The sequence below is a fragment of the Bombus fervidus genome, chromosome 10 (genome assembly GCF_041682495.2).
Source record: "Bombus fervidus isolate BK054 chromosome 10, iyBomFerv1, whole genome shotgun sequence".
Classification (NCBI taxonomy): domain Eukaryota; kingdom Metazoa; phylum Arthropoda; class Insecta; order Hymenoptera; family Apidae; genus Bombus; species Bombus fervidus.
In genome coordinates, this window is record NC_091526.1 from 7828385 (window position 1) to 7856049 (window position 27665).

Consider the following 27665-nt stretch of genomic DNA (forward strand, 5'->3'; position numbering starts at 1 on the left):
ATCTATTTAAAAAAATTCACACGTAACTAAATGATTTTTCGAAGTACGTGTTTATGGAAGGAAAGAAATTGTGCGTGGAAAATTCTTCTGCAGATAATCTGTTCTGTGAATAGACCGCAATAAAAGATGAACGTCGTAATCACTTAAGCTATAATGGATCGTCTTGGACGGATGTGTGCTGTCGTTCGATGCGACTCGTCAGTTATAGATCCAGAACGAAATACACAGTGCGTAACTCGGCGAAATTTCGATAAAAAGTGTCGCAGAAAACTGGTTTTGCAACGTGTCTTAAAAGAAGAAGTATTAGTGAGACGAAAGTAAAACGACAGGTAAATATTCAAATTCATTCGCAGAGAAAATCAAATCCTTTAAATCCTCGAATCATCGATAATCTGGTTCTTAGTCTGTTTTCATACGTTCTTATCGAGTCAACAAAAGGAATTAATGCGGTGTGATTGATGCAACGTAACGACGTAGTTTCGTACTGTTTGTTCTTGCTCGTACCTTACATATAAGCATTGATAATACAGGAGCGATTCAGGAACTCTAGGTCAACTGGACAACTAGAGAGTCAAAGCTTAAACACTAAATCTATCGCTTATCGATCACAAAATCCCGGTGAATCTCACGTCAGAAGTTTTATATCTTTATCTATCCTGATAACGAAACATTCTAAAAAAAAAAAAAAAAAAAACACGGTCGACGAGCTGTAATAGTAATAAATCTGCTTCAAGCAACCCCCAGAGCGAGTTCTCCGCAACTATCTGTCGTCTTTAACGCATGTAGGTTTGCCCAGAATTCAGCAAATACGAATACCGCGGCATGCAGGAAGCGTACAGGAAACGTCTACACGGCGCATTTACTTCCGGCTGTGTAGGAAGAGCGCGCACAAATATCAATCAGTGGAGTCAAGAGTAGAATCAGGGTGGCCGAGTGGTTCCACATAATGCTGCAACCGGAGGTGAGAGTTGCACACCTTGTCTCGTGTCCATTCGCCACTGGCTCTGTACACAAACACACGACATCGTACCGGTCCATATACGTATCTTGACGCAACACAGCATCACCCACACGATCACCTGGAAAACGAATAAACATATCCACCCGTACTGCCTACGCACGCATACACACAGCAGAGAAAATAACGTGTGTTAGTGGTTGGTAGCGTGCGGTGGCGTCAGCTCTGGGGAATCGTCGTTTCGCTTGTGTACGTCTCGTGATATCCAAAGCGTGCGTCAGTGTGCGTGATCAGGGCCATGGTGAGTGGTTTCGTGGGGGTGGAGTAGGGAAGAAGAAGGCGTGCCTCGGAGGCGGAGTCTCCATCGAAAATCCCGGCATGCATCCAACATCTGTGTGGGTGTTCCTGCCTGTAGTGTCTCACTATCTTTCTCAGTCGTACTGCAGTGGATGATCAAGCTCGTGTGCGGTCTCTCCCCTCTCTTTCTCGCAGTCTAACTCGCGACTTTCGTCCGTCATCGCATGGGAGTTCCTCCACTATCAGACCCGTTAACAGCAGTCGGCGTCGAGGCACCCGCTATAACGTCTCTCACATCCCCGGGTGCTGGTGCTCGCCGTTCCTGACCTGTCCGGCCGATGGGCCGCACGGAAATCAGTGTCCTCGACATCCGGAAGCTCGTTCCATTCGATACGTGTATCGTTATCCAACGAGCATCCCTTACAAGCGATCGGCATTGTCATCGACCAAACATCGTCAGTTTTAAGCATCTGACGTATTGCAAGAACCTACGTCGGAGTTACTGGAGCAAATTTCTTCCTGAAGGCTGTTGAGGGTTCATACTTCATGGAAAGGGATGAATTTTGGAGATCGTTGAAGAGGAACAGTGTCGGTGAGAAGGTTTATTCGAGCAGTCTACGGAGCAGCGTGTATTATTGTTCGTTGCTGTAATAATAATAAAAGAAAAGATAAGGGTGCATGGTTCGCTGACACCCCGTGGTGGTGCAACACGCTCCTTGAACGAGGGGCGGATGTCGTGTACAGTGAAGGGAGGATTGTTGTAAAGAATAGTGATCGAACTTTCCGAGCACGATGATGGAAGTGCAGCAGCAGCACTCGCCTGTAGGGGTGGGTCCTCTGGACTTTTCACGCAGGGGTGTCGCGGAGGCGTCCGCTTTTCGTGTTGTCAAGCCGAAACAGTCGGCATCCTCGCTGGTGCATCAGCAAGCGTTGTCGCCGGAAACCAATAACAACGAGAATCTTCAGGAGAACCCGCAAATTCCTGTGGAAGCTGAAGGTAAGATCTTTCATCCATAATTGACGCTCCAATTTTCTTCATTCTGTGATTCAACCCTTAAATTAACGAGAGGTCAGAATTTCTTAAATTGATAGAGGGAAGAATTTTTAAAATTGATAATAGTATCGAGTAAAAAAATTATGAGACAATAGGTTAATGTGCAGATATAATATGTGTCGTTTCAATGACCACCAAACTGAATTAGAATTATCGTGCGGTTTCAAATCGCAGTTTCGTCAGCGTTCAACCCCATTAAATTAGAATTTCTGTTTCTGATCTAGTGACACAATATCTAACGGGACACGACCTTCGATACTCCCATTATCTGTCGTTCCCTATAAACGGACACAAAACGTGCAATTATCATCGATTCCAAACACGAGTTTAGGTTCAATCTGTTCGTCACAAACGATCGTTGAAATTCAGTAACTAAAATCTGCGTTAAAACACTCTATATACTAAACAGCAAAATGTTCAGGAAGGAGAAAGAATGATTTTAAGTTGGTAAATTCTAATTTAAACGTAAAACACAAAATTACATTTCTCTCAACCGCGGCAAACGAGTTCTCCATTCGGTCTATTCGTTCAAGAATACTAAAATCTACGTTGAAGAAGATCTTGTGCAGCAAAAGATACAACGTTAAAGAAAAAAGAAAAAGAGGGTCCTAGCTCAATAAGTAGAGCCTAAAATTAAAACTAAACACAGGCCGTGGAATTATGTTTCCTTCAATCACATCAAATCTGCTCTCCATTCGCTAGAATCTATCAAATGTATTCAAAGGTAGCTGCAATTTGCATTCAAACACCTGTACGCTATAAAACAAAATTTCCAAAAAGAATGAACAATCGGTGGTAGATTCTGAAATGAAACGCAGATCGCAAAATTACAATTTCCCTCAACCGCATCAAGCGCACCCCGATCGTTTCTGCATTCCTCTCGCGGGTTCGCGTCTCACCCCTGACATTCATCCCGTTGTCGCCTGTCATCATGCTATCTATTACCTGCCTATTATCTCTGCACCGTGCCGTTTACGCCCTTGAATTCGCGCCGACACCTGAGCTGGCTCTCCGCGCGTGTGCACGCGTGTACGTGTACGCACGTTTGCCCGGTGCGTACACGGATCGGGACTCGACTCTCCACCACTGGTTCTCCGTGGTGAAATGCATGTACACGCGCACGCTCCAATGTCTATCTCTCTACTATCATGTACGAATAGTTGTTTCTATGTGTAGGTGCGTGCGTGGGCGCGTGCAGGTGCGTAAAGGGCACGCAAGAACGGTCGTTCAACAGGTGAGAGGGGATGAACAGGCATTAGACGACTACCTTTACTAATACTGCTAATCAGGCTAACAGCTAACGCAATAATATCAAGCTGGTAGCGTGTAGGAATTGGCTTAAACGGTTTATGCGATAATTGCCAGGTGATGGGCAGGAGAGGAAGCCCTCTCCTTAAGGGTAGCATGCTTGGTGTCTCATTTATAGGATAAGCTTTAAGGGGGTGGTGACGAAGGTTGAGACACTTCGATTCATTCGGTTATCGTTCTTGTTTATTAAATCGGTTTTATTCCAATGTAATTATTGTCTGATTAAATAAACTCTTGTGGATCGAATCTGTTTGCATGTATCTGAACGTAACATCCTACTATATGAACGATGAATTGTCGGTAGCTTAACTATATAGGTAATTATAGGCAGAGGATTAGTTTAACTTTAATAATAAATACGCGAACAATACACTGAATGATCTGTTTTTTTACTTCGGATGAATATAGGTAGCTTTTTTTGTGGTTGGATTGTAACTTTCTTATTCAAGAGAAATTTTTTTTCATAGTTGAGAAACAGGTCGAATAGTTCCTAAATCAACAAGTAAATTGTTTCCTCAAGAATGCGATATTTAAAAGCTATTATCCTTTTGAACAAATAAAGGCAAGCGTAATCCTACTGTATTCACATGTTTCTCACAACTTAAAAGCAGGTAGATAATCTAAGGCTGGACTAGCTCTAAAATTTACCAAGTTGAGCAGGAAGTAAATTATTATTTCAAAAACTTTGCAACTAAATATTATTAAACCAAAATCGGTATTAAAGTAATCTTAATATACACAAATGTTGCTAATAATAGAAAAACAGTTAGACAATCCAAAGATAGGGCAGTTCTGTAAGATTTACCAAGTGAATCGTCGAACAGCTTATTTTTTTAGAAACAGGAGATCTAAGAGTCTAGAAGGTATCGATTGCAGCTTGTTCAAACAAAAATCCATCCCGCGGCCCCTAAGCTGGTTCAGCGCGAGTACCGTACGCAGGTGGGTCCCCGCAAACCGTCCCCAAGATTTTCCTTCGGAAATCACGCTATGGGATTTACCGTTTGTAGATTTACGAGCGAACGATAGCTCGAAAGAGGCAACACGCAGGATAAGCGTCGCACGAACAAACGCAAACGATATCGCCGATGCTCACGGGCAACAAACACGCATTACCTGCGCAGTGTGTACACACACAGTATCGATGTTGGTTTATACACTTCTAACCGCCTGGTCATCTTATCTCGACCGCGTGGTGTGCCCGCTTTATAGGAAAATATGATTTATTTCTGATAATCCTGCGAGAATGAGATAGCCTTTGCGGCGTGGCGTGCTAATCTTTTACCGCTATCTGAGATTATCCCGACCTGTACTATATTGCCCGGATTACGGATTTCATTCCTTCTTTCTTGCTGCTTTTCCTTCTCTTTCATTTTTTTTCTTTTCTCTTGATACGTGCATACCGTGTATCGACGGTCGATTTCAGACCGTTAGCCGACCAAGAAAGCGCAGTTTTATTCCAAGAAGCATGCAATAACAAAATCCAATTTTGATAAGTTGGCTGATTACCCGTTGGCATTAAATCTAACGTCTCGGCTGAGTTTCCAGGATTATCTCGAAGCTAATTGCAGAATTTCTTTCTTTCTGGTGGATGATTGAGAAGATCTACTTATAATTTGTTACACGTGAAAGAAAATTTTAGATCGTCGCGTACTTTGATTCCATCTAGTATATAGTCGATAACGTGAGATTGCAGTCGACGGTGCAAAGTTCGAATTCCAATACGCTACCGGTTTGTCGATCAAAAAGACCGGGGGAAATGAATGGCGGACGTTCGTGGATAGGAATGCAGCCACGGAGAAAAGAGAGCGAATAATGGCCAGGGCAAGGTTGATAAATAGAGAAGGGTCTCCCTCCTTTCTAATAAAGACGCTCTTGTCGAGGGGTTGATCTTTCGTACGGCCAGGGAATACCAAATTTGTCAGAGCTGAAGACGTCGGTTCACCGTTAGCGGCTGCTCCGGCGACGCGAATAATGATGCATGAACGATTCAGAAATATGCTCCATCCTTTCTTTTCCTCCTCTGGTTCTCCTACGTATTCTCACCAGGATTTCACGTAACATTGAGTCGAACTCCATATCTCTAGTGGCAGCATATTTCACGGCGGTCTTTTTCTGCTTTCAGGAGGATGCAACGTTCGTTTAATGTTCCCCAGACTGTGGGCTCCTTTCGGAAATGCTACCGAGGTCACGAACCTACCCCCTTTGCCCAAAAGTCATTCAGGTACGTGCAATCTCATTGTTAGTTTCGAGGGTAATTGGAAGAGATCTTACGTTAATTTACTTTACATAGAATTAAAAGATATGAATGTTGCTTAGCCAATTTTCGGATAATTAGCAGATATCGCTACAATATCAGATAAGAGATAAGTTTAAAGCTTCCTGATTTCGCAAATCGCAATATAAGCGACTCGTGTCACAATATAAAAATTAATTTACTGATTAATTTTAGATGTAAGAGAATTAGTCAGCGATACATTTTAATTATCTCAAACGTTAAATTTAAACATTTATTTATTACATTTTTACATAATTTAACTATAAATGTACAAATATTTCCTATGCGTACATAAACAATAGATTGCTTTTCGAAAAGAAATAAAAATGTCAAATTTATTTAACATTCCGTGGTGTAGTGTTTAATCATATTCTACGAGTACTGTGCAAATTTTTGTTGCGATATGTGAGTTGATATTATGAAGAAAACACGTAATGGAGGGTTTTACTGTGTTATCCATATGAAAAAAACAGTGGGCGTCCATTTTGATCAGGAAATTACAAATTCTTTCGGTTTAATGGTGTTTTAATACGTCAAAGAGCCAGCTCCGAAGAAGGTGTAGATGGGCGGCTTGTTGCCCTGTTCAGCTTCCTCCTCAGCCCGGATGACGAGTAGTAGTTTTTATTTGTCGATCGTTAAGAACGACCGGTCGTCCGATGATTGGGATAAATGGTAGCACGCGTCATACCGCGGAGGGACATCGGCCCTTCTAACTCCTGCCATCCCAATTGGAGCAGATTAGAGGCGCAGTACAGGGATTCGGGCCGTCGGCCCCTTTGTACTCGTACATCGGTCGGCATCTCAGTTCTACCTACCCTGAATTAGTAACATCTTGTCATGTTAAACGCTCGTGCATATAGCTCATCCTCTCTTCCGACTCCTTGGTGCACGTGGCCATTCATTACGTTGCGTCCACCTAGATAATCTTCAGAATGATCGTCCAAGTCATTCAGCTGCGAGACTTCCTTGCTTCTTTAAAACAAAGACGTCTGTTCAGTAATTTATAAGAAACTCGTAAAAGAAGACTCATAGGGTGAGAATTAAGCAATTCATTGAAGTATTATTTTATAATATTTTAAACATTTACGATCGTAATACCCGAATTGTTTGTCCACCTGGGCACGTTCGAAGTAGATAAGACAGTCAGAATCAGGCTTTTACGGATAAACGTGTCTTTAATAACAAATTCATACTAATCAAACAGGAGACAGGTTTGATTAATCGTTGAGATCAGTACGCCGTGTTGAAAATCGTATCGTAGACAAGTATAATGCATTGTTAACATGGTGATCGAACAGCTTCGATGATTTATTTCTTACAATCTGAACCATTCTTTATTGTGTCTTTCATCTCGTAGTCAGAGATTTTAATCGATGTCCAGATACCCTCACGATGTTCTTTTTTTTTTCTCCCTCGTGTTTCGTATGATATTTCAGATCTTGAAAGGCAGCCAAGGATTAGATTTAAATAGGTAGTGACACGAAGATGAAAGAATCATTTTTGAAAACCCACATCTTCCTGTCACTTGGGTTCATTGATGGCGGTCTTTGCCATACAAAAGTCGTAGTTTCTTTCGATACGTTGGTAGGCAGGACGGAAGGGGTTTGAAAACGGTGAAGTGTGTAACGGCTTTAATAGCGGCAGATCGCTACGCAGTAAACGACTGACGGACGACAGAAGATTAAAGTTGGCCGTTAACTCGATCTAATTGTTCCCCCGGCTTGGCCTTCCTTTATTAATCCACGTCCACAAGCATCTTCGGCATCGCCATCATTGTCATCCCTTGTCACGAGCCTCCTTCTTGATGCTACTTGCGGATCCATTGTTGCGTCTCTGTAAATTATCTTGCAACTTCCAGACAAATCGTGACCACGGCTAGTGCGACCAAACGATTGAATTCCTTGGAGTAATATTCGTAAAATTATGACAATCATGATTTCCCTGTCAATCACTTCAAAATAATTTATATTTAAACATAACGATTTATAATTTAACGAAATACAGTTGTTCTGCGATATAAATACAGACACACTTGTGACAATAGTATTTTGTTCATAAAAAATTAGTTAGAATTTCGTTTCGTTAAAAAATGTTCGAATGTATTGAAGAAAATCTGAGGATGCTATAGTATCCTTATGCTTCTTTTGAAAGAGGCAAACAACGACAAGGATCATTTTTGTTACGAACCTTTCAATTTATATTAAAAGACGCGAAGATGATTTCGTAAAAATATTAAGAATTATTTGGAGAAAATTACATATCACAAAACTATCTATCGATTTCGTGTCCTATCTCCTTTGAATCAAGAAACGAGAATCAAAATTTCAACAGTTACTTCTTCCAGTTTCCCCATTTCTCTATTCCAGTGCGTTATAAAATTTCGATCAGAGGCGTTCTCGTAAAAGAATAACTTCGTTGGACGCGTTTCTAGAATTTTTTGCTTCGGCTCGCGCGCGCGTCGCGCTCTCGAATAGAAACGTAGCTGGCGGAAACGTGAAGCGAATCCTCCATGAGCTACCAGATGTATATGTACGTTCACGTAAATACGCGTGTTGAGGCGTGCAAGCGTATGCAAGCACTGCCGAACCCGGACCAAAGTAACCCATCTGCCGGACGGTTGCCACGATGGTGACGGTTTTTCTCGCCGGCTTGCACTGTCGGTTTTTACCGCATTCCAACAGGGCCAGACGTGGCATTTGCGTAAGCAGTTCTTCCTATCTTGCCCCGAGTCACCATCTGTCCGGACTTCCTCTACCTTTTTCTTTTCGCTTTTGCCCCAGACTCGTCTTCTACCCTTTGCTTCGCGTCGATTATTGCCACTCTCGCCTTCTTCGGCTGCTCTCAGTTTCATTCGACTTTTTTCGACCATATCCCGTTCAGATACTTAGGGTTTTATGAGAGATTTTATAGACTGTGTTCTGAGGTCATAAAGGTTCCGTTTATTTAGTTTGTCCTCGTGTTAATTCCGCATTCGATCAAATCGGAATTATCGATCGAATCTATGGTTGAAAAGAAAAACATATAGAATTGAAAATTAGCCATTTGTAACCATAATCGGGCATATATACATATAAACGTTCACCTGGATTAATGTAATCAGATGCAAATTAAGAACGAATTATAACATTAATAATGCCGTTTACACACGAAAATTAAAGCTATTTTTATAAATTTCTAAAAACGGATTTATTAGACTTGTATCTGTTCTGGAATGTCCTTCAACTCATCGATTCAATTACACTCGTCTATCATTCCAAGCATTTAATAATAGCTTAATCCGATATTTGCGGCAATTGCAACTTCTGTTATTGATAAAACAGTATTAAGTAATCTAGATTGATTTATTTATCTGTCTCTTATCGAATACGATGAATAAGCGAAATATAATCGAACAGATTTTCATCTTTCCGTATGAGCAGTTCAGGAGAAGAACATGACCAACGATATTTTTTTATCTTTTACGGAAGATTAATCATAAATTTAATTCGTTGCTATACATTTTACTAAATTTGTCTTTTTAGTTGTTTTTGGAGCTGATCATGTATTGTTCCGATCTCTTTATAATCTTCAAAATATTTATTATTATAATATTAAAGCATTAAAAATATTAAGACGTTGCTCCTCACCTTGATAGTTGTATGTTTGGATTTTACAAAATTTATCATAGTTCGTATTCATTTTCAGCTTCCATATTAAAATACTCTTCTTTAGTCATAAAGCGACATTAAAATCAGAAAATTAACAAAGCTGTACTTGTCATATTTTTCTCCTGTTGTCTTTATATCTTAGATTCATCCCAAAGGTTTGTTCACGTGTACTCATCCCTAATCGAATCATCCCCTATTTTAACTTCTCCCGCAGGATCCTGCGACTTTTTCTTTTTTTTCCACGAAGTCCTCGGCAGACTCGCAGGCGTTTCTCATTACATTAGGCTACTCTACCGAGACTCCTGACGTATTTTGATTCGATTGCAACGCCACTCGGAGACACGATAATAATCGGCCCTTGCAGAACGGGAATGGTGGAGAGCTTTAAATGCGATTAACCGAGACCGGTGCATTATATACCCAGGCACGTGACCGCGTGTCACGCGCGCGGATTATAAATATAATATACTGGGTGTACACCGTGCATCCTAGAAGAGCTGGATTGATATTGTTCCCCATTGGAAGGGTGGAAACGCAGAACGCCCTCATTCTTCGTGATAGAGAAGCGGCAATGGATCTTCTGACCGATGAAGGTCGTAAATCACTGCCGGAGGAGTCCGTTCTCGATTATTAGAAATACCAGACGCGTATTCGACGTTAAACCTATCAATACATTCCGCTGATTATCGCCTTGATGATCGGTCGTACCGTTGTTGCTATTGTTCTGATTTAAATACTCACGTATGCGGCGATAATCTATCTGAAGTGTGATTATGAATGTCAACATATTTGCCGGATTTTGGTTCATTTCTGATTAATTTTCAGGATTTTGTAATCTAGTATCGAGGTTCGATCAGATAAAATTCGATGTTAGCTAACGAATTGAAGCTTCGATTTTCCTTCGTGATGCCTCGTTAACCGTTCACTCCTAGCGTAGGGTTAGTAAGGAAAAAAGGACCTGGAACGTGACTCAAATCTTATTCTGTTTTACTCCTTCGCCCGGAGCAACCGAATTTTTCCGTCCTCTGATACTTCTGTATTGTCTAACTACTGTGTAGTGTTGAAAACATGTCACTTCATTTTTGATGGTCATAAAGACCTTATTGTTACACTTTTAGTACAGATTTACACTTTCTACATTCAGATTTATATAAGTACATTCATATTATATTCTAGTCGTAAAATAAATTATGTCTCACGGTTTTTTTCCTGTATTAATTATTATGTTAACACTCTGTGTTCATTACGCCCACGCTTAGAACTTCATGTATCATTTGGATTCGACGTAGTCAAATGTATTCCATTTTCTCTTTTCATTGCACAATATGAAATGATTCGATTTGAAACATGAAAGTTTGCTCCAGGAATAGAAATCTTTGTGCTTCATCTTCAGAATTATATGAGAAAAATCTATTGCACTATGACCAATCAGTTCACAGTGCAGAGTACATAATTTACCGACTTTTTCGTCGATATTTTATTCGTCAGATTACAAATAAATATTTTACCTAAAACAGGAGGCAATGTTTTCATTTTAGAACGATTGTCTTTCGGAGTGGGCCGTCTGGTGGGTTCCCCAGCAACAAGGAGTCCGTCTCCATCTCACTCTCCTTGTCCAGACTCTCCTCCGTCGGATCGTCGAGACACCGAGGTGGACGTGGACGTCGAAGAGGAGGAAGTCGACGTAGACGTCGAAGAAGTCGGCGACGAAGACGATCGCGATGCCATGTCGAGTCCTCCACGCTCATCCACGACACCTTCTCCAACCAGCGTCGCGATATCGCCCACCTCGAATCCACCAAAGAAATCCGGTGACACTTTCAGTGTTTCCGCTCTTCTCAGGCCGGATCCACCCTCTGCCCATCTTCAGAACGCATCACCGCATAGAGACACAACGTCGATCGGTGCACATCCTCCTCCACCAGGATCCTCCATTCTCTATCCACCTCTTCATCTTCAAGGTGGACTGTTACCACCTCATCCTCATCATCCCCTTTCGTACCTGCATCCTCAACTGCTGCCTCATCATTTGTTACCTCCGCACTTGCATCCATTGCTACGTGGCGTTCATCCAGGTCACCCTGGCCTGCACTCGACCCACACCGCGCATGGGCTCCATCATCATCCGCTCGGAGACGTCTACAGCTGTGTCAAGTGCGACAAGATGTTCAGCACGCCTCACGGACTCGAGGTGGGTTTAATCGGATGAGAAGAGCTTCCGGGAGGTAGCAATTTCTTGATGTATCAAATAAAGTCGCGGAAGGACGAATTGCTGGTTTCGAGAATCGAATTTGCATGATTGTTTTAGAAGAGACTATTATCGTAAATACGATATTTGGATCTGTTGGGAAAGAAATTGATTAATTCCATGGAAATTTATTTTGTGCGTGTTCTTCCATTTCATTAGTTTGGCATACAATTAATTTTTGGTTCTATAAGTTCATTTACAATAAACTGGTATAAATAATATTAAATTTTAAAGTAAATAAAAATACTATCTAAATATTATTGAATGGAGATATTAAAATGCATTTTTTAGAAATTTCTTTGTTTCATTAGCCAAATTTCATAATTAATTTTCACTTCTGTAAATTTATTTGTCATATAGAAATAATGCTTCTAACATTAACGATTTTCTCTGTTCCTCAATTCTTGGAATTAATCAATATGGGTTCCAAATAGCTTATTTCTTAGCAATGATTACTTCATTATACAACTTAGCATTTTGTTTGATTAATATTTTGTAAAAATATATTTCATTAATGTCTTGTACGCAAATATGCTTTGTATGAGATATATGTATCCAGTGAAGATATAACAACTTAAATGTCTTTTTAAAAAATTCTTACGAAGAACGCATCTTTTATAGGTGCATGCAAGGAGGTCGCACAATGGGAAGAGACCCTTTGCCTGCGAGCTGTGCAATAAAACGTTCGGCCATGAAATCAGCCTTACCCAACACAGAGCCGTGCATTCCGCGGAGAAGGTGTTCGAGTGCAAGCAGTGCGGCAAAGCATTTAAGCGTTCGAGTACTTTAAGTACTCATCTTTTAATCCACTCGGACACGAGACCGTACCCCTGTCAGTTCTGTGGGAAGAGATTCCATCAGAAGAGCGACATGAAGAAGCACACCTACATTCATACCGGTGAGTGATTCCTTAAAATAAGTGCTCTCTCTTAAAATTAGAAATTCAGCATATCTCTAAATACATAATAAATATAAAGTTTTACCTATTCGACGCTAGTTAAAGAGCCAGAAGCTTTATATTTTTACAACAAATGTTATAAAATATTCGAATTGAAATTAGAAATTAAATACACTCAAAACAAGGACATCAAAATTTTACTTATTTAATCTATTTAGTAAAAAATATAGAAGTTTCATATTTTTTGAAACAAATTTTACAAATTATACACTAATGCAATTAATTTATGAATCTTCGATATAAAGATCTCTATAGAATTCTGAAAATATTTATATTATTTTATTGGAGCCACGCGAAATCGTGTGCGTTCACTTTTAATATCTACAATCGTACACATGGAATTCTTTGTTTCGCTTGATCGCAAATGGGATGCAGGGGATCAATTAGCAGAGCAAGTTGGTACGATAAATAATGTAGTTAACCGTCTGGACAGAGTCTTGTCGTAAGCAAGAGGATCCAGTTGGGTCGTGGCACATGTGGCCAGTGCAGTTTTAGGGGTGGCAAGCCCCTCATTGCGAGCTTCACTCAGTAATAATCGTAATGTCTTTCGGGGTGCCCATCATTCTGTCTTTCTCTTTGCTCTCATGATCTGGCCTGACACACTAGACCCCCAATCTTTGGATGGAATTTTTCTATGACGAAAATTTTTCGTGGGAAACACGAACAAGATCCATTCTATTCTCCAGAAACAATCCTCCTGGATATAAACTTTTATTTTGCTCTCTTAAAGAATTTGTCGTTTAATCAAAATTTTTAATTAACCGAAAATTTTGCCTTGCGAGAGATCTCTTTAAGTTCTTCGATTAATTAAAATTTCTAAGTCCTGATTTTTTAAAACATAAAGAGTTTTGGAAACTTTGTCGAACATGGATTATTCAAAACCAAAAGAGAAATATTTTACATGCAGAGACTTCTTATCATTCTTCGTTTAGTTTAGATTTCTATCACGTAAAATATATAATAAAACGTTTCGGCAACATTGTTGCTCAAATATAATCTTTCGATAGCAATTGGACATTTTTACATACAGAACCCTCTTCGTGTAATCTTTATCTCTTGGTTCTCAAAGTATATAAATTTTCAAAGACTTCGTCAAATACAGTCATCCAAGATCAATCGAAAAGTTTTACATATCGAGGTCTCTTAACGGCGTGTCAGAGAAAACGTTTACCCTCTTCCCTTACCGTATTTGCTATCGACAGTTCGCATCCCTGTCGAAAGTTGAAGACCAGCCCATGCAAGGGAGCATCCCTTAGGTGGTCGTAGGTGAGTGGGCGATGGTGTTGGGACACTTGGCACTTAGGTGTCTCACGGCTGATGGAGCGATGCTCCTTCAGGAGCAGTAGGTTCTTCCAAGAGTGGAAGGAAGCTAGAGGAACAGGCGAAGGAGTGTTCCAGTCGGGAGCCTGGGTTTTGTATCGTCTCCATGGCAACTCTCCCAATGTCTTATCAAATTATCACCTTGTCCTCCCCCACGCTCCTCCTTCTCCGCCACCTTGTCGCTCTAACTGTCGTTCGCCTCCCTCTCATTCACCCTCGTTTCGGTGAAACAATCGAAGAAGGACTCGTCGAAAGAGGATACAAAGCGATGGTCACTTCCTGTTGGTTTCTAACAACCTATGGGACCGTTGTCTACGCGCTGGTCACCTTCACGCACTACATCCTCGAGGGTCGCCACGGAACATTTAATTCATTATTCAAAGGGATGAAAAATTCAAGGGAGGTCGAAAGAGCTGCTGGTCGACGCAATTTTCTTTGCCGTCTACGTTTCCCTCTTTTCCCTACAATTGTTTCATCATCGTATCTTTCTCGAGAGATTTGCCAATATAAGATTATTCTAAAATTATTCCAAAATTATAACATATCTCCTTTTGCCTCCAATATAAAATTATTCTACAGTCGTCAGTTAATTTTTAACCTTTAAGAGTTGTATATCTACTTTCAGCCACTGCAACACAGAACAATTCTCATTGTCTATCATACTAACAATGTGAATATTAATAAAACTTTACAAGTTGGTTCAAGTAGATTCCGTCTTAAAATATTCTATAGAAAATACTCCAAAATAAAAGGAGGAAAAAATAGCGAAAGATGTGTACTACGAAATCGACAGTTAATTGATAATAAATTTCATTGTAACTTTTTGAACATTTTCTTTTCCCCATTGAGTTATCAATGTTCGTGGAATGAAAATTAACTCTGACCAGTATCCATATCTGTGCCAAGTACGATCACCAGGAGTTAAATTCTCTTCTTACACTTTACAAAACCAACAATTCCACTATTAACCAGTTCGATTAAAATCTTAGAACGTCGTCCATATCCTACTCCCATATTCAATCCGTAAAACGAAATCCCTCACTGGCATGACCTCGAGGTGGCGTGCGTACGTGCGTCAAGCAGTAAACCGAGGGTGTTCTGGGACTCCGCTGCTAATGATAATCAGTCCTCTCTTTCCAGTAGCCCCTTGTCCCCCTCCGTATTCCGTTCGTCGTGAGCACGGGCCATGTGCAATAAGGGTGCGGCACCGTCGGATTCCCAGGGGACCGGCATGGCGTAACGTAAAATCATTATTAGGTAGGTAGGTAGGTAGGTGGTTGCTGGTGCACACGAGGGGCGGCGAGAGAAACGCGGAGGCTTGGTGGAGCGCGTACAGCGAGGCGAGGGGGCTGAAACGGCGCTTACAGGGCTGGGAAGTGCGGGAATAAGAGCTCTGCAAATATTGTTCGTGCGCGAGCCAGCAGCCGGAATAGCTAGCGAGGGGTCGAGCGCGCGTTACTTCGCGTTACCTTCGCTGTTAGCTGCGCCTTTTCGGCTGCGTTCTGGCCTACCAGTCAAGTGCGCGGGGTCCCGGGGTGGCTGCAAAAGGGGTTGACGAGTCGCTTGAATGGTACGGACGAACTGGTGACAGACCGACAAGTGGCCACACACACTACCGCTTCCGATGAGAAAACATTCAACTTATCTATTTCTGATGATCCTTCGTGGCCCCGGGAAAATATTTCTCTTTGAAGTTCGCGCCAATGTGAGCGTTCGAGTAGCGTGGACCGACCTGATGATTTGGGAAAACTAAGAGACTCGTTGATAAGTTTCGTTAGCTGGTGATAGGATGAAGAATCAACTCGATTCCCCAATTTGATAGCAGTAGGTGATGATATTGTCTTATAGGTTTTATTTCTTTAGCGTATCATATGGTTTAGAAGTGTCTGAATATTCTGATGGATTTTTGGTAACAATATAGAAAGTTCATCAAATTAACTGTCTCAAGCAATAGTAATTTAACGAGAATCAGCAATATTATATTCTTTATGGAATCATTACATTAATATTATTTATTAAAGAAACATAGGGATTAAATGCTTTTAGATATAAACACTAAAATAATGACAGTGTCTTTTTGCCAGTTCTTACATTCTTTAACAGATTCATAGATCAAAATGTTAAATAATTAAAAGATCAATGTTTCAAAGAACCAAACAGATTTACAAGTTTTGATAATTATAAATGCTAAAAATTTCGTTTTTCTACTGTACGCTTGTATGGTATTTCAAGTTGTAGCTTCGTAATATGCCACGAATTCTAACAGAGAGCATCAGAGAACTTAAATTGGTTGCAAGCTCCCTTACATTGAGAAACACGCTCCGGAGAAACTTCAGTAGTTCGTGCGATCAGTTACATGAACGTGTAGCTTGCGAGCAGGGCTTCTGATTACAGGAAAATATTATCGATCAAAATGCGTGTCTTCCTAGCATCAGAACCATCAAGTTGCAGGGTGCATGCGCGCTTAAATACACATGCTTGCCACTACGATCGAACTTGCAACAGTGACCTCGGTGTTTTCACAATAAACACAACCTGTCCACCGACGGTGCGAAGTCGACATAGGGATGAAGATTGGTGAGGGCTACCATACAGTCTATATAATTTTCGATCTCATCACATAGACTACCCTATATATAAGTTCGATGTTTACGTTCCCTGAGATGCTGTGCACTTTAGTTGCAAAGCGGTGGCTCTCATTTTTAGAGGTTCAATCACGCTCGTCGTAAATCGTTATCGATTTCCTCGTTCCCGATTTCCTTGGACGTTCGTACTACGTTCCAGCGTTTTATCTCGATCAACTCAGGAGTCGATTTCGATCGAACCGTTCCTCGATATTTGGTGCAACATGTCGCAAATAAAAGAAAACGGTATTTTATCGAGCAAACGACGAGAATTAAGATTCAGTATCCATTTTTTTAATATTAGAACTGCAGTAGAAGTAGGAGTTTTATAGATTTACAACAGTGCACTATTTCTTGCTTACTCTAATTTGATACTATATAGTTCACAACATGTCAATCGCTGCACATATTTACAAAGATCTGGAAATTTGTACAAAAATTTTCCAAACACTTAGGAATGTTCTCGTTATCGTTAGGAATATTCTTGCATCTATGTTACTACCATCACACTATTTTTTCACTAAGGTGCTTAAAAATAAATGATGTTCCTAAATTAAAAACTCACAGTTCCTAATATTTTCCTACATATTGACAAACTCTGTCTAAAAGAACGATCTTTCAGAATAAATTTAAAAGGCGATAATTCCTGGTCAATGCAGATAAAGGAGCAATTCTCGAATGTGGGAAGTTTTCCAGTTTGCGGTTAAAGGGACGGGTCGGTAACTAAACGAGACAACTCTATAAACATGAAAGAGATACGGACGCGTTTTGCCGTCGTATTATGAATTTAGCGGTGGCTCTAATGTAGGGATACCTGGCCGAACGTCTCCCTCAAACTCACCTCGAGGGTGCGGTTATCGTATACCCGACGAGATACAACCGTGCAACCTATACAGCCACCTTTGTGGCCGCGTTCGCCGTATGCCGGCTGTGTTACTCTGTCTCAGTCTGCTGTATAGGTTCATTCCTCTCCTTCCTATGTAGACGAGACAGGGCTATTAGAGGTTTCCGGCTGACTTGGCGCCCCAAGCATCGGGGGCGCCGCAACATCCCTCTAAGCTGTTTAAACTTCGCGACATGCTCCGCACGAGCGGCACTGGCCCCACGCCTTTCGCTCCACCTTCCTCATCTTTCGCCCTGTCTTTGTCTTTACGGCTCGTTAACGACGACCACGTATCCCCTCCGTCGACGAAATAATAGTTCACGTGCAACACGAATCGTGTTCCCGCTGGTCCTTGCATTATTTTTAAACTAGTCCTACTTGTGTTCAGAGAGTACTTTCTAAGTGGCCAGAGCTAATAGATTGTTTTTTATCTAACAGAAATCAGTTTTGCTATAAAACTTTCAAGTAAGAAATTGTAAAAATTGGTTGCACGACGGAGATCTATGATCTACAATTTGTCACTTGTCGAATCTCTTTTTGTATAAATTACTGTAGAAGAAGAAGTTTTGCTTTGGAAAATCCAAATTCACAATTCATTCGTAATACTGTACTTTATACAATGATTAATTCTTCAATATTAAGAAAATTGACGTGAATGTAACGAATGTAAGATGAAAGATCTGTCACTAAAGATGGTTTTCCAGCTTCAGACTGCAAGGGGAGAACTACCTTTAGACAGGGGTGTAAATAGATAGAACCTTAGTGTTCGTTAGACTGCGCGGCATTATATTTAATGTCACGCCGGTGAGGCGGCATAAGCAACCGATACTGCATTAAACATGCAAATTCGCCGGTATAACGTTCCACGGTTCCAAGGCATCATCCATATAGCGGCGAGTGGCGCATAGTGTTCATAGTGAAGCGGCATGATTAAATTTCCAGGGATATCGACATGCCAGAAGCACGTCAGCCCCTTCCACCTGCCCCGCCATATCTCGCCACTCATCCCTCTGTATCCTCCTTTTTCGCTTCTCCACCTATCCGCGTAACCGGCAGTTCGAACCAACCCCAGCCTCGGGAGTTGAAATTAACTGCGCCCAGAATGCCAGCGTTGCATTCACGCATTCATATGTATCTTATCCTTTCCTTGATACAGGTTAACTGCAAATAGAGAATCGAAATCTTTTCTTGTATTTTAATCTCTTTGGATATAATAATATATCCCTTAGCATAAAGTCTTGAGCAGTAATTTGTATTTAAGTATTTAAGTATTTGAGCAATAAAATGTATCCGCTACAGGAGTAATACTGGTGAAATAAGGTCAGGCGACATTTGTGTCATTTTTAGTTTCTAATTCTAAATAAGAACACAGTTACAGAAGTGTCTTATATACTTAAATAATCGTCTTTGTCTACTTTTCTAAAGTAATGCTAAAAATGAACTCGTTATTAATCTGGTAAAAATTCGCAAAATTACAATAACTGGTTATTTTGTCAATCAAATTTATCAACAAGAATAGTAATCGTCATTTTTACTTTAGAGCTCTAACTGCTAGAACACCTTAAGTACTCTAAAGTATTCTAAAGGACTTGCTCACTGTAATAAAGCGAGAAATACATTTACTATTCGTAATATACTAATATACCATCTAATTATATATCTCTACATACATACATACTAATACTACATACATAATATATAATACATACATACTACTAATGAAAACCTATTTGAATTATCCATATATATGTAATATTACTCATTCGAAACATTTTTTTCTTCACTTTTTTCAACAGTGTCATGTTTATTTATTTTATGCATTGTAAATGACTCAATTTCTTGGAACAATTCAAGCTTACACGTAATTCACCTACAGTCGATAAGGGATTTGTTATTAGCGGTTTCCCTGGCAGAGCAATCTCAATAGGCGGATAAGAGGAAATCGTCTGAGTCACAATTGTCAATTAAGGTGCGCGCACACGGAAAGCGGGCCGGCGAAGGGCCTTCGCGCGCAGATCGGATTTGTCACGATTCCTAATGTTGATCGACGCTGTAATAATTTAATAGCCATACATCCTCCGTGATCGTCCGGGAGAGAGGATTATTACGGCGGATCCCTGCGGTATACTGAAAGCACAAGGAGCTAACAGACTTAGCTCGGATATCGTGTTTCTTCCTTGCTTCGCTTCGAACCCGGCTTTCTCCCTTCTTGAATTATCGCGACCAAGTACTGGCAATCAGAAACGCATCTGTATTATAACGTGTGTAAGATAATGGACCATTATTACACGTGCACTATTCAAATTAATTTTACTCGCGTTTCTCTTTTATGTCAGTCGAAAGATTAACACGAAGTTACAGCTTCTAGTCATCAAATTAGAACGATTCAAAAATTATTTTAGTAGAATTGATATACATGTATTTTTCGCTCTCCCCCCTCTCTCTAAATAGCAGAGATTGTTAATTGATAAGATGTTATATACAAGGTGTATCCAAAATCGTGGTACAACTGATCGATCGATGATTCTACATGCAAAAATAAATCGAGAAAAAAGAATATAATTTTTTTACGTAAGGCTTGGCTTTGGAGTTTGAAACGCACTAATTATAAATTTATATTCATCCTGATATGATTTATATGCATAGCTGATGATTCCAGTAAACTTTACATATTGCTAATGCAAGTTGAGTAAATTGTTTAGATATGAAAATATTGAGATATCTTTTAATGAAAGAAATTCTCCATTTTTATGAGACTATATAGCTAGAAAAGTAAAATTTTTCCACATTCTCATTCGATGTCCAAAAGCTGTCGAATTATTTGATCTTTGAATTTTTCTCCCAAAGATGATTACAATATTTCTTAATTATCTCCAATAGCTCGTTAAACAACATCTTTCACTGGAAATATCGATGCAGCAAAAACATTTTATCCATTCATCTTCGAGAATTAAAACGCTTTCGATGTCGTTGAAGCAACGATATTTTTCATTCCCAGAAACCGGGCCGGCCGACGATTTTTTCGTGTTTACCATGCATTTCGTCGTCAAGCCGAATATCAGTACCGTGCAAAACATTTCCAGCTGCAGCCTGACCGCTGCAAATTCCCAGGGCTGTGCTCTTGTCATTGGTGGCCCTGCATCCACTCACCAACGCGGCCACCCTGTATACGTATCAGCAAGTGAAAACGATGTAGCCTGGACGGTTACGTGGCGGCATGTAAAACGCAAACACACATATACTCTTGTACTCGTTGATGTAGTTGCGTCGACAACGCGTTCGTATCGTGTTGGCGTTTTAGCTGGTCACTTCATCTGGTCTGCCATAGAGTACTCGTGTACGCGTGAAATAGTAAATACAACCGAGTTGTTAGATCCGACTGACCCCTGGGACTGCTATCACTCGTTGACTAAACGCTACTGGATGGATGAAGCTATAGAATCGTTTAAGGATAAGAACTTTTATAGATATTGAGGGTGGTTTTCTTGGTTAGTTGATGGAAATGAAGGTTAATAGTTAGTGATTTTATGATTTGGGGTAATAAATAGGATGAGTATGGATTTATGACGAATTTTTATAATCTTTGTGTATTTATTATTTGCTACAAGGTGATAATGAATAAATATTTTAGTTTCGATTATAATGTATGGGATTATCAGTTCATATCTTCAATAATTAATCCCGCTGCGCCCTCGAATCATTTTCTACCTAATGAAGTTTTCATGTTGTTAGAAGAATTGTTTCTATTTCATACAAATATTTAATCGATTTAATTTTCTTTTAAAATTTTACTTCAAACAATAATATTTTTGTATTTGTTAGAATGAGAAAAATTCAAACATTGTAGCAGGATTAATATTAATATTACGAGTCAATAGCCATAGAATCTGTTTTTGTTATCCAAGATTTGGAATCTTTGAGCACTTGAGAGAAACCCTTCAAATAGTCGGTTAGTTATTCAGATATTTTGATAGTTTCTAGATAGTTCCAGGAATAATTGAAGATCAATCAGTCCCAGTTAGTTTCAGTCAGTCAGTGATCAACTAAGATCAGCTGTACCAAGATACAAGTAAATTCCATGAAAGTTTAATGATTCATTATATAATATCGTTATCTATTTCTGGCGCAAACTTTTCTCAAATCCGATCTTAATAATTGACATTCTATATCATTACAGTTTCTTCAATAATTTGATAAAATATCAAGATTTATCACAATAATTTTCCACGATGAATCCTTTGGGGATCTCGAAGATTCTCCCGAGAAATCCCATTATTCGATCGAAATAAAACATGGACGGGGATTCCGATTGAAAGCACCTGGATTCTTTTCCCTTGTTCCTTGTGACAGAAACGGAGCTCTAGCTGAGAAAAGATTCGCTTGACATCGCTGGGTAACGCTTACGCGAAGCTTTGCAGACGCGCAAGAAAATCCATGCTGCCCCCCGATATGAAATATGAGATATGGTACTTTCCTTCGATTTTCTTTCTCTCGTCTCTCGCGAGGATTTCAGTTAGAGGGTAGGGACGCCCCCAGAGGGTCGGGACGTGGTCGATGAAGACGAGAGGAAATCAATGCCTCAGCCAGAGTCCGGTTCACCTTCGTCTCTCTTTTCTGGCCACTCCTCCGCGCCACTCGCCTCGTTTCTTCTCTTCAAATTTAAGCAGAATCATGAAAATAATTCTGCAGTGAGAAATAATTCCTCTCAAATATTTAAAATATTTTATGAACATGAAAAATTCGTCAAACCATGTGACGTAAAGACTAGTATTGTATTTTCCCTCCTGTAATTTAAAGAAGATCATCTTAAAATAATTCTTCTGTATAATTTAAACGTAGACTAAAATTTGAATATTTTTCTAACATAACAAATGTTTTAAACTCTTTTATCATTTTTTATAATAGTCGTGTATTATTAGTGTATTGTTGCGAAAAAGGAATAGATTTCCTGCGTGAAGTATTGATCGACGTTACTGGAACAATATATTCTGTAGTTTCTGAAATGATGTATTATACATAATCATTTATTTTATATCTTATTTTATTAACTCATTAGATATTTAAATGTAAACTATGTAGGATGTGCATAATGTGCAAAATTATACAAAATATCCTAAACGAAGTACTCTTTACAATATTTAAAGAATGAAACAAGTCTACATCTAGCTTTCACTTCTTTACTCGGATTTTATAAAAATTTACACTCTCTTTACTAACAATCAAACTAATTTGCTATCTGAAAATTGCAAGAAACGAAATCTCCATTATACCATTACGCACTTCAATATCCTTTGCATCTCCTATTATATTTGGTCACAAAAAACAAAATCTCTAAAATGTTTTAGTCGAATCGCCCAAAACTTCCCCCTTTCACATTCATCCTATCGACGAGTACCTCGAGAAAGAAGAAGAAATATCCCTGTTTCATGGACGCGTCGTCAAAACAAGTCCATTCAACAACGAGACGATCGAAAAGTTGGTCGTCCCGATGGCGGAAGCGATCAAACTACCGTCTTGGTTTTCCGCTCTCGAGAGTTCCTCCGGGCGAAATAGAGGGTTGAAAGATCACGAGGGATGATGTTTCTAGTGGGCACTGCTGTAGGGGCAGGCAGAAGGAACGCAGAAGTAGGGAGGGAATTAGCGAAGGAGAGAGGACCCTCGCAAGATTTCCGGGAGTTTAATATAGTTTTAGGGGCGTCGGCCGACAGCCCAGGGGTGTAATGGCGTCTTAAACCTCAGGGGCTCTCAGTTTCGACTTTCTTCCATACCCTTCTCCTCTTTTCTCGTTTCGAGACGTGTCTTTTAAAAAATCTAGAGCACGGAATCTCTACTGCTGTCTTTCTCTCTCTCTCTCCCTCTCTCTCTCCCTCTCCCTCCCTCCCTCCCTCCCTCCCTCCCTCTCTCTCTCTCTCTCTCTCTCTCTCTCTCTCTCTCTCTCTCTCTCTCTCTCTCTCTCTCTCTGTGTAACCACGTAGTTGCATGGAGAAATGTTTGCATGTTGTTTTGTTTAGCGGTAACATGGTTTCCTATCGGTGTATTCAATACTCGTGAGCTAGATGTTACGACAAACCACATACGGATTCGTAGTCGTTGGTGTGCACCAAAGGCAATGGCCAGGGGAAACATAGAATGCATTGGTGTGCATTCACGTTGTAGACGAAGCTTCAGAGCCATGGTGGTGGGTGGGTTTCTCCGGGAGATGAAGACGAAAAGGGCAACCTCGGTGCAAAAGCTCCGACGGTTCTTGATTTTTACGAGCACGTAAATTCCCGGAGACGTCCCTGCTCCCAGGCTTTCGTTTTCTTTCTCTTTTGACCCGTTCCTCTTTCTCTTTCGTACTACCGGGAATTCTTCCATTCGATGCTTTCCGTGGAGAACTAAATTCGCTTGAACGAATATTTGGAAGATTGAATTTTCGTGAGAATTTCTTAAAGAGTAGAATTTTTGTAGTTTAAATTATTTTTTAATTTTTTGTATGTTGTATATTCATCTGTGTATTTAGCTGGCAGCGAAGTTAGGTTTGATTTTTCTCCTGTTACATTCCAAGTATAAATATAAATGATTGGTGAGATTTTTTGAGAGGAACCGATTTATATCAAGTAGGCAACCTCGGTACGAAAAGTTTTTGATTTTACAGCCGCGTAAATTCCAAACGGTACTTTCAGACTTCGTTCTCCACTTTCATTTCTCTCCGGTTTTCCAGCTTCTCACTTAACGCCGTGAAAATTCTATTCATTCTGCCGTTTCATCCGGGCACGGAGAACTTCGTGGAATTTCATCGAGCGCCGGCTCCGGTGAATTCCACCAAAACGCCCTTGACGACTCACCCTTAACCCTGAACCTTCCCTTGAATCTCGATTTTAAGTGTATCCGAATCATTGCGGTTCTTCTCCGTTTCAAAGTCCCATTATATGATGACGTTTTCTCTCGTTAGGCAAATTTTCTAGCTTTGACTATTTTTCTTTTTCAGATATATATGTAATTATATTTATGTTTAATTTTTATTCCTAATTTTATAATGTTATCTTATTTTATTGGAACAAATTTTGGAGAGTCATGACCTATTTCTCCATCTTGTAGATTTAGTCATTAATTAATTGCCTCTTCAAATCTCTACCGCCCTGTCTACTTTTACCCCTTTTCTTCAATCTTCCCTTATTTTGAAAAATTACGTGTCTAAGAGAATTCTCAAGAATTTGTACATCTTGTAGATTTGGATTTGTTAATCATTTAACGAATCCCCATTGTCCTGAATATTTAATTTTCGCCATATCCTTCAATCCTAATCTCTCGCCTCAATGTAAAACATCTAGATAAATTCTAAAGAATTCCTAGTTGTTTCTCCATCTTGTGAATTTCCCACCCGAAACATAACGTATCGTGAGAGTGCAGGCAAAAATCAAAACGCCTCGCAGTTTATCCGAAAAGAAATCAAGATAACGATCAGGTATAATCGCAAAGGTGATCGACGGGCCGGTCGTATCGGCGGGGCGAGATTGAAGGCTCGGCTAACGAGTTGTTTATGGATCCACCCACCGCCTCACAGTGATCTCTCCAGGCTGTGTGTGCACGTTTGCGTGTGTGCATCCCGTATCTGTCGGACAAACTCGGAGGAGTGGACGTAGCAACCAGAATAGGGGAGTCCATTAACGAGCCTGTGCTGCCCTCCGTCAGAATAGTTCGCATTGCTCGGATCCTGCACCCTCACCTTCCCCTCCAATTGTATTATCCTCTGTCTCCGTTCACGAAATTCTTCCACCGACAGACCTTCCCTCTTTTCTTCTACCTTGCCTTTTTTTTCAACCATCCGATTGAATGTCTCGCTCCTTCCACGAAATCATTCCTCTTTCTCTTTCTGTCATTCTTTGCCAGCCTTTTTCCATTGGACGAGCTCTTTCTCGGTGAGAAACCCCCGCCGTTTGATCTCTCTTTCTCGTTCTTTTGCGATCCACCGCCGGGGTTATCCCCGGTAGTCATGGTAACACGGGGGTTGGAGCCGCCCCCGGCCGCCAATCAGATCTCGCGGCTACCACGAGAGAAACGAACGGCTACCCTACCCCGTTTCATCCACCGACTGTGCATGTTCTCCCACCACCATAACTTCAGACCCGGCTGCACCCCCATACATCCCCCCTACCACCATGTCTACTGCGATCTCTTCCCTTTGCCTCGCCGCCGGGGAGGCTGAGATTCTCGCTTGGGAGAAAATCTTGACCGGGCGTGCCCTGCATCCCTGATACCACCCCGCTCACTCAGTGGAACACCTCCACAATTTCTCCAAGAGTATCTGCCGACCTTCCGTTCCCTCGCTTGTACTACTTGTAGGCGATGGTACGCGCGCTATCGCCAAGGTGCTCTCGACTAAAGGGTCAGCCTCTGCTTTCTGAATTAACGCTCTTGACCGCCAGAATGCCCAGGCAAACGTGAATAGCGTAGCCTGTCGTTGGAGAGATTTCGATCGACTTGCACTACTTGTATAAAGTTTTGGTGGGGTTAGGTTTATCTAGAGGTTCAGGGGTTTTACAGTGGCTTGTTTATGACTATAGTAGAGTACTTTTCTGGTTGTTCGGACTGCAGAAATAAGATATAGGGTGAAAGACGTCTTCTTTCGGCGGTTTTATTGGAACATTATTAGGTTTAAAGAAGGCGTCGGAGAAAAAACGAAGAAATTATAACAGAATAGAGAAAAATTGTACTTGATAATCATAACTTACATACACACTAAAGCTTTTATGGTAAATATTCACTCCATGAAATTATTTCCAGAAATTGGATTCTCTTGTATAATTAGAATATTAGAAATTATCAAGATTAATAAATTTGCGTGGTAACAAATTTAATAGTAAAAAGGTAAAGTTTTATAAACAAATTTTGTAAATTACGTGTAAAGTGATTATTCCATACGATATAAAACTAGAAATTTGTCAAAATTGCGTTACAGAAGTATATAACTTACAACTTGTCACTTATCAATTTACTCCAATTAGAAATTAGTAAGTTATCGGTGAAACTACCGACGGTTAGTTAACAAAGAAAAATCTCTGTTAATTAACGTGGAAATATTATACTAATTTACCATTTGTATAAACTATTTTTCATTAACATCTTCACATTTTTGTCACAGGCGAGAAACCGCACAAGTGCCAGGTATGCGGCAAGGCGTTTTCCCAAAGCAGTAACCTGATTACGCATTCGAGGAAGCACACGGGCTTCAAACCGTTCGCCTGCGAGCTCTGTGGCCGAGCTTTCCAACGAAAAGTCGATCTGAGAAGGCATCGAGAGACCCAGCACGCCGATTTAAACACGTCTCAACGACCGTCGATCGCATCGATCCCTGGTCAAAACTCTTTACCAAACGGCAATCCACCAATGATGCAGTGAATAATTCTCAAACGATAATCAAAAGAAAGAAACTATAAACCTTTTATCCTCTGAGAGGAAGTTGGTTGAAGAATGTTAATCGAATTCTTTCCAAATGGTGCAATCGACGAAACGTCTTCGACGCGACGGATCTCATTTTTCTTCGTCGTCGAAGTTACAAGAGAACTTTATACACTAGAAGGGTGTGCATTAACTGTACATTTAACGAACTCGTGTATTTATTATTTAATAATTCGATGAACGACACGTTCGTTTTATTTTATTTTTTCTTTTTCTTTTTTTTTTTTTTCTTTTTGAGTGCAATTGAGTGTGAGGCTTCATCGAGAGCTGCGTTAGGACTCGCTGACTGGAATGCAACCGTACATTCCGATACGTTATTCCAGGTTGGAAACGAAGTGTGCAAAGTGATATACGCGCATAATTGTTACCAAAGCTGTACATTCCACATTACTCGCGGCTCGAGCAAGAAAGTACTATTATAGGAAGGGATTAGATCCTCGACGATCCTTTTTCTTAAGCGAAACGCAATACTTACTCGATTCGTCTACGTTGTTTTGTGAAATCGTTTCCGCGGTTTCTTCGTAGGATTGTTAGGTGTTTTTAGTGGATTCTATTTAAAACGAAAGATGAAATCCATCGAGAAATTTTTTGTTTTCAGCGTTGCTACACTCCGTGTTGAATCGTTCGTTAAGTATCGATAATCGTTCTCTCT

The 27665-nt window shown here is 40.3% G+C and overlaps 1 protein-coding gene across 3 annotated transcripts; it reads left to right on the forward strand.

Moving 5' to 3' along the window:
* LOC139991343 (uncharacterized) lies at positions 1 to 27423 on the forward strand. 3 transcript variants are annotated; one of them, XM_072011322.1, is made up of 5 exons: positions 7 to 2252; positions 5740 to 5838; positions 11078 to 11730; positions 12409 to 12685; positions 26697 to 27423. In XM_072011322.1, the coding sequence occupies exons 1-5, from the start codon at positions 2048 to 2050 to the stop codon at positions 26951 to 26953; spliced, it is 1491 nt and encodes a 496-aa protein (XP_071867423.1). In that variant the 5' UTR covers positions 7 to 2047; the 3' UTR covers positions 26954 to 27423. The 3 variants fall into 3 exon arrangements, with proteins under 3 accessions (XP_071867424.1, XP_071867423.1, XP_071867425.1); XM_072011324.1 differs by lacking the exon at positions 7 to 2252 and adding an exon at positions 3486 to 3543; XM_072011323.1 differs by lacking the exon at positions 5740 to 5838 and having other exon boundaries at positions 1 to 2252.
* Positions 27424 to 27665: the final 242 nt, after the last annotated feature.

Excerpts from the sequence above, each read along its gene's own strand:
- LOC139991343 (XM_072011322.1), top strand. The coding sequence starts at position 2,048 with ATGATGGAAGTGCAGCAGCAGCACTCGCCTGTAGGGGTGGGTCCTCTG. Across the intron at positions 5,839-11,077 it reads TTTGCCCAAAAGTCATTCAG|AACGATTGTCTTTCGGAGTG; the intron begins GTACGTGCAATC and ends TTTTCATTTTAG. Across the intron at positions 11,731-12,408 it reads GCACGCCTCACGGACTCGAG|GTGCATGCAAGGAGGTCGCA; the intron begins GTGGGTTTAATC and ends CATCTTTTATAG.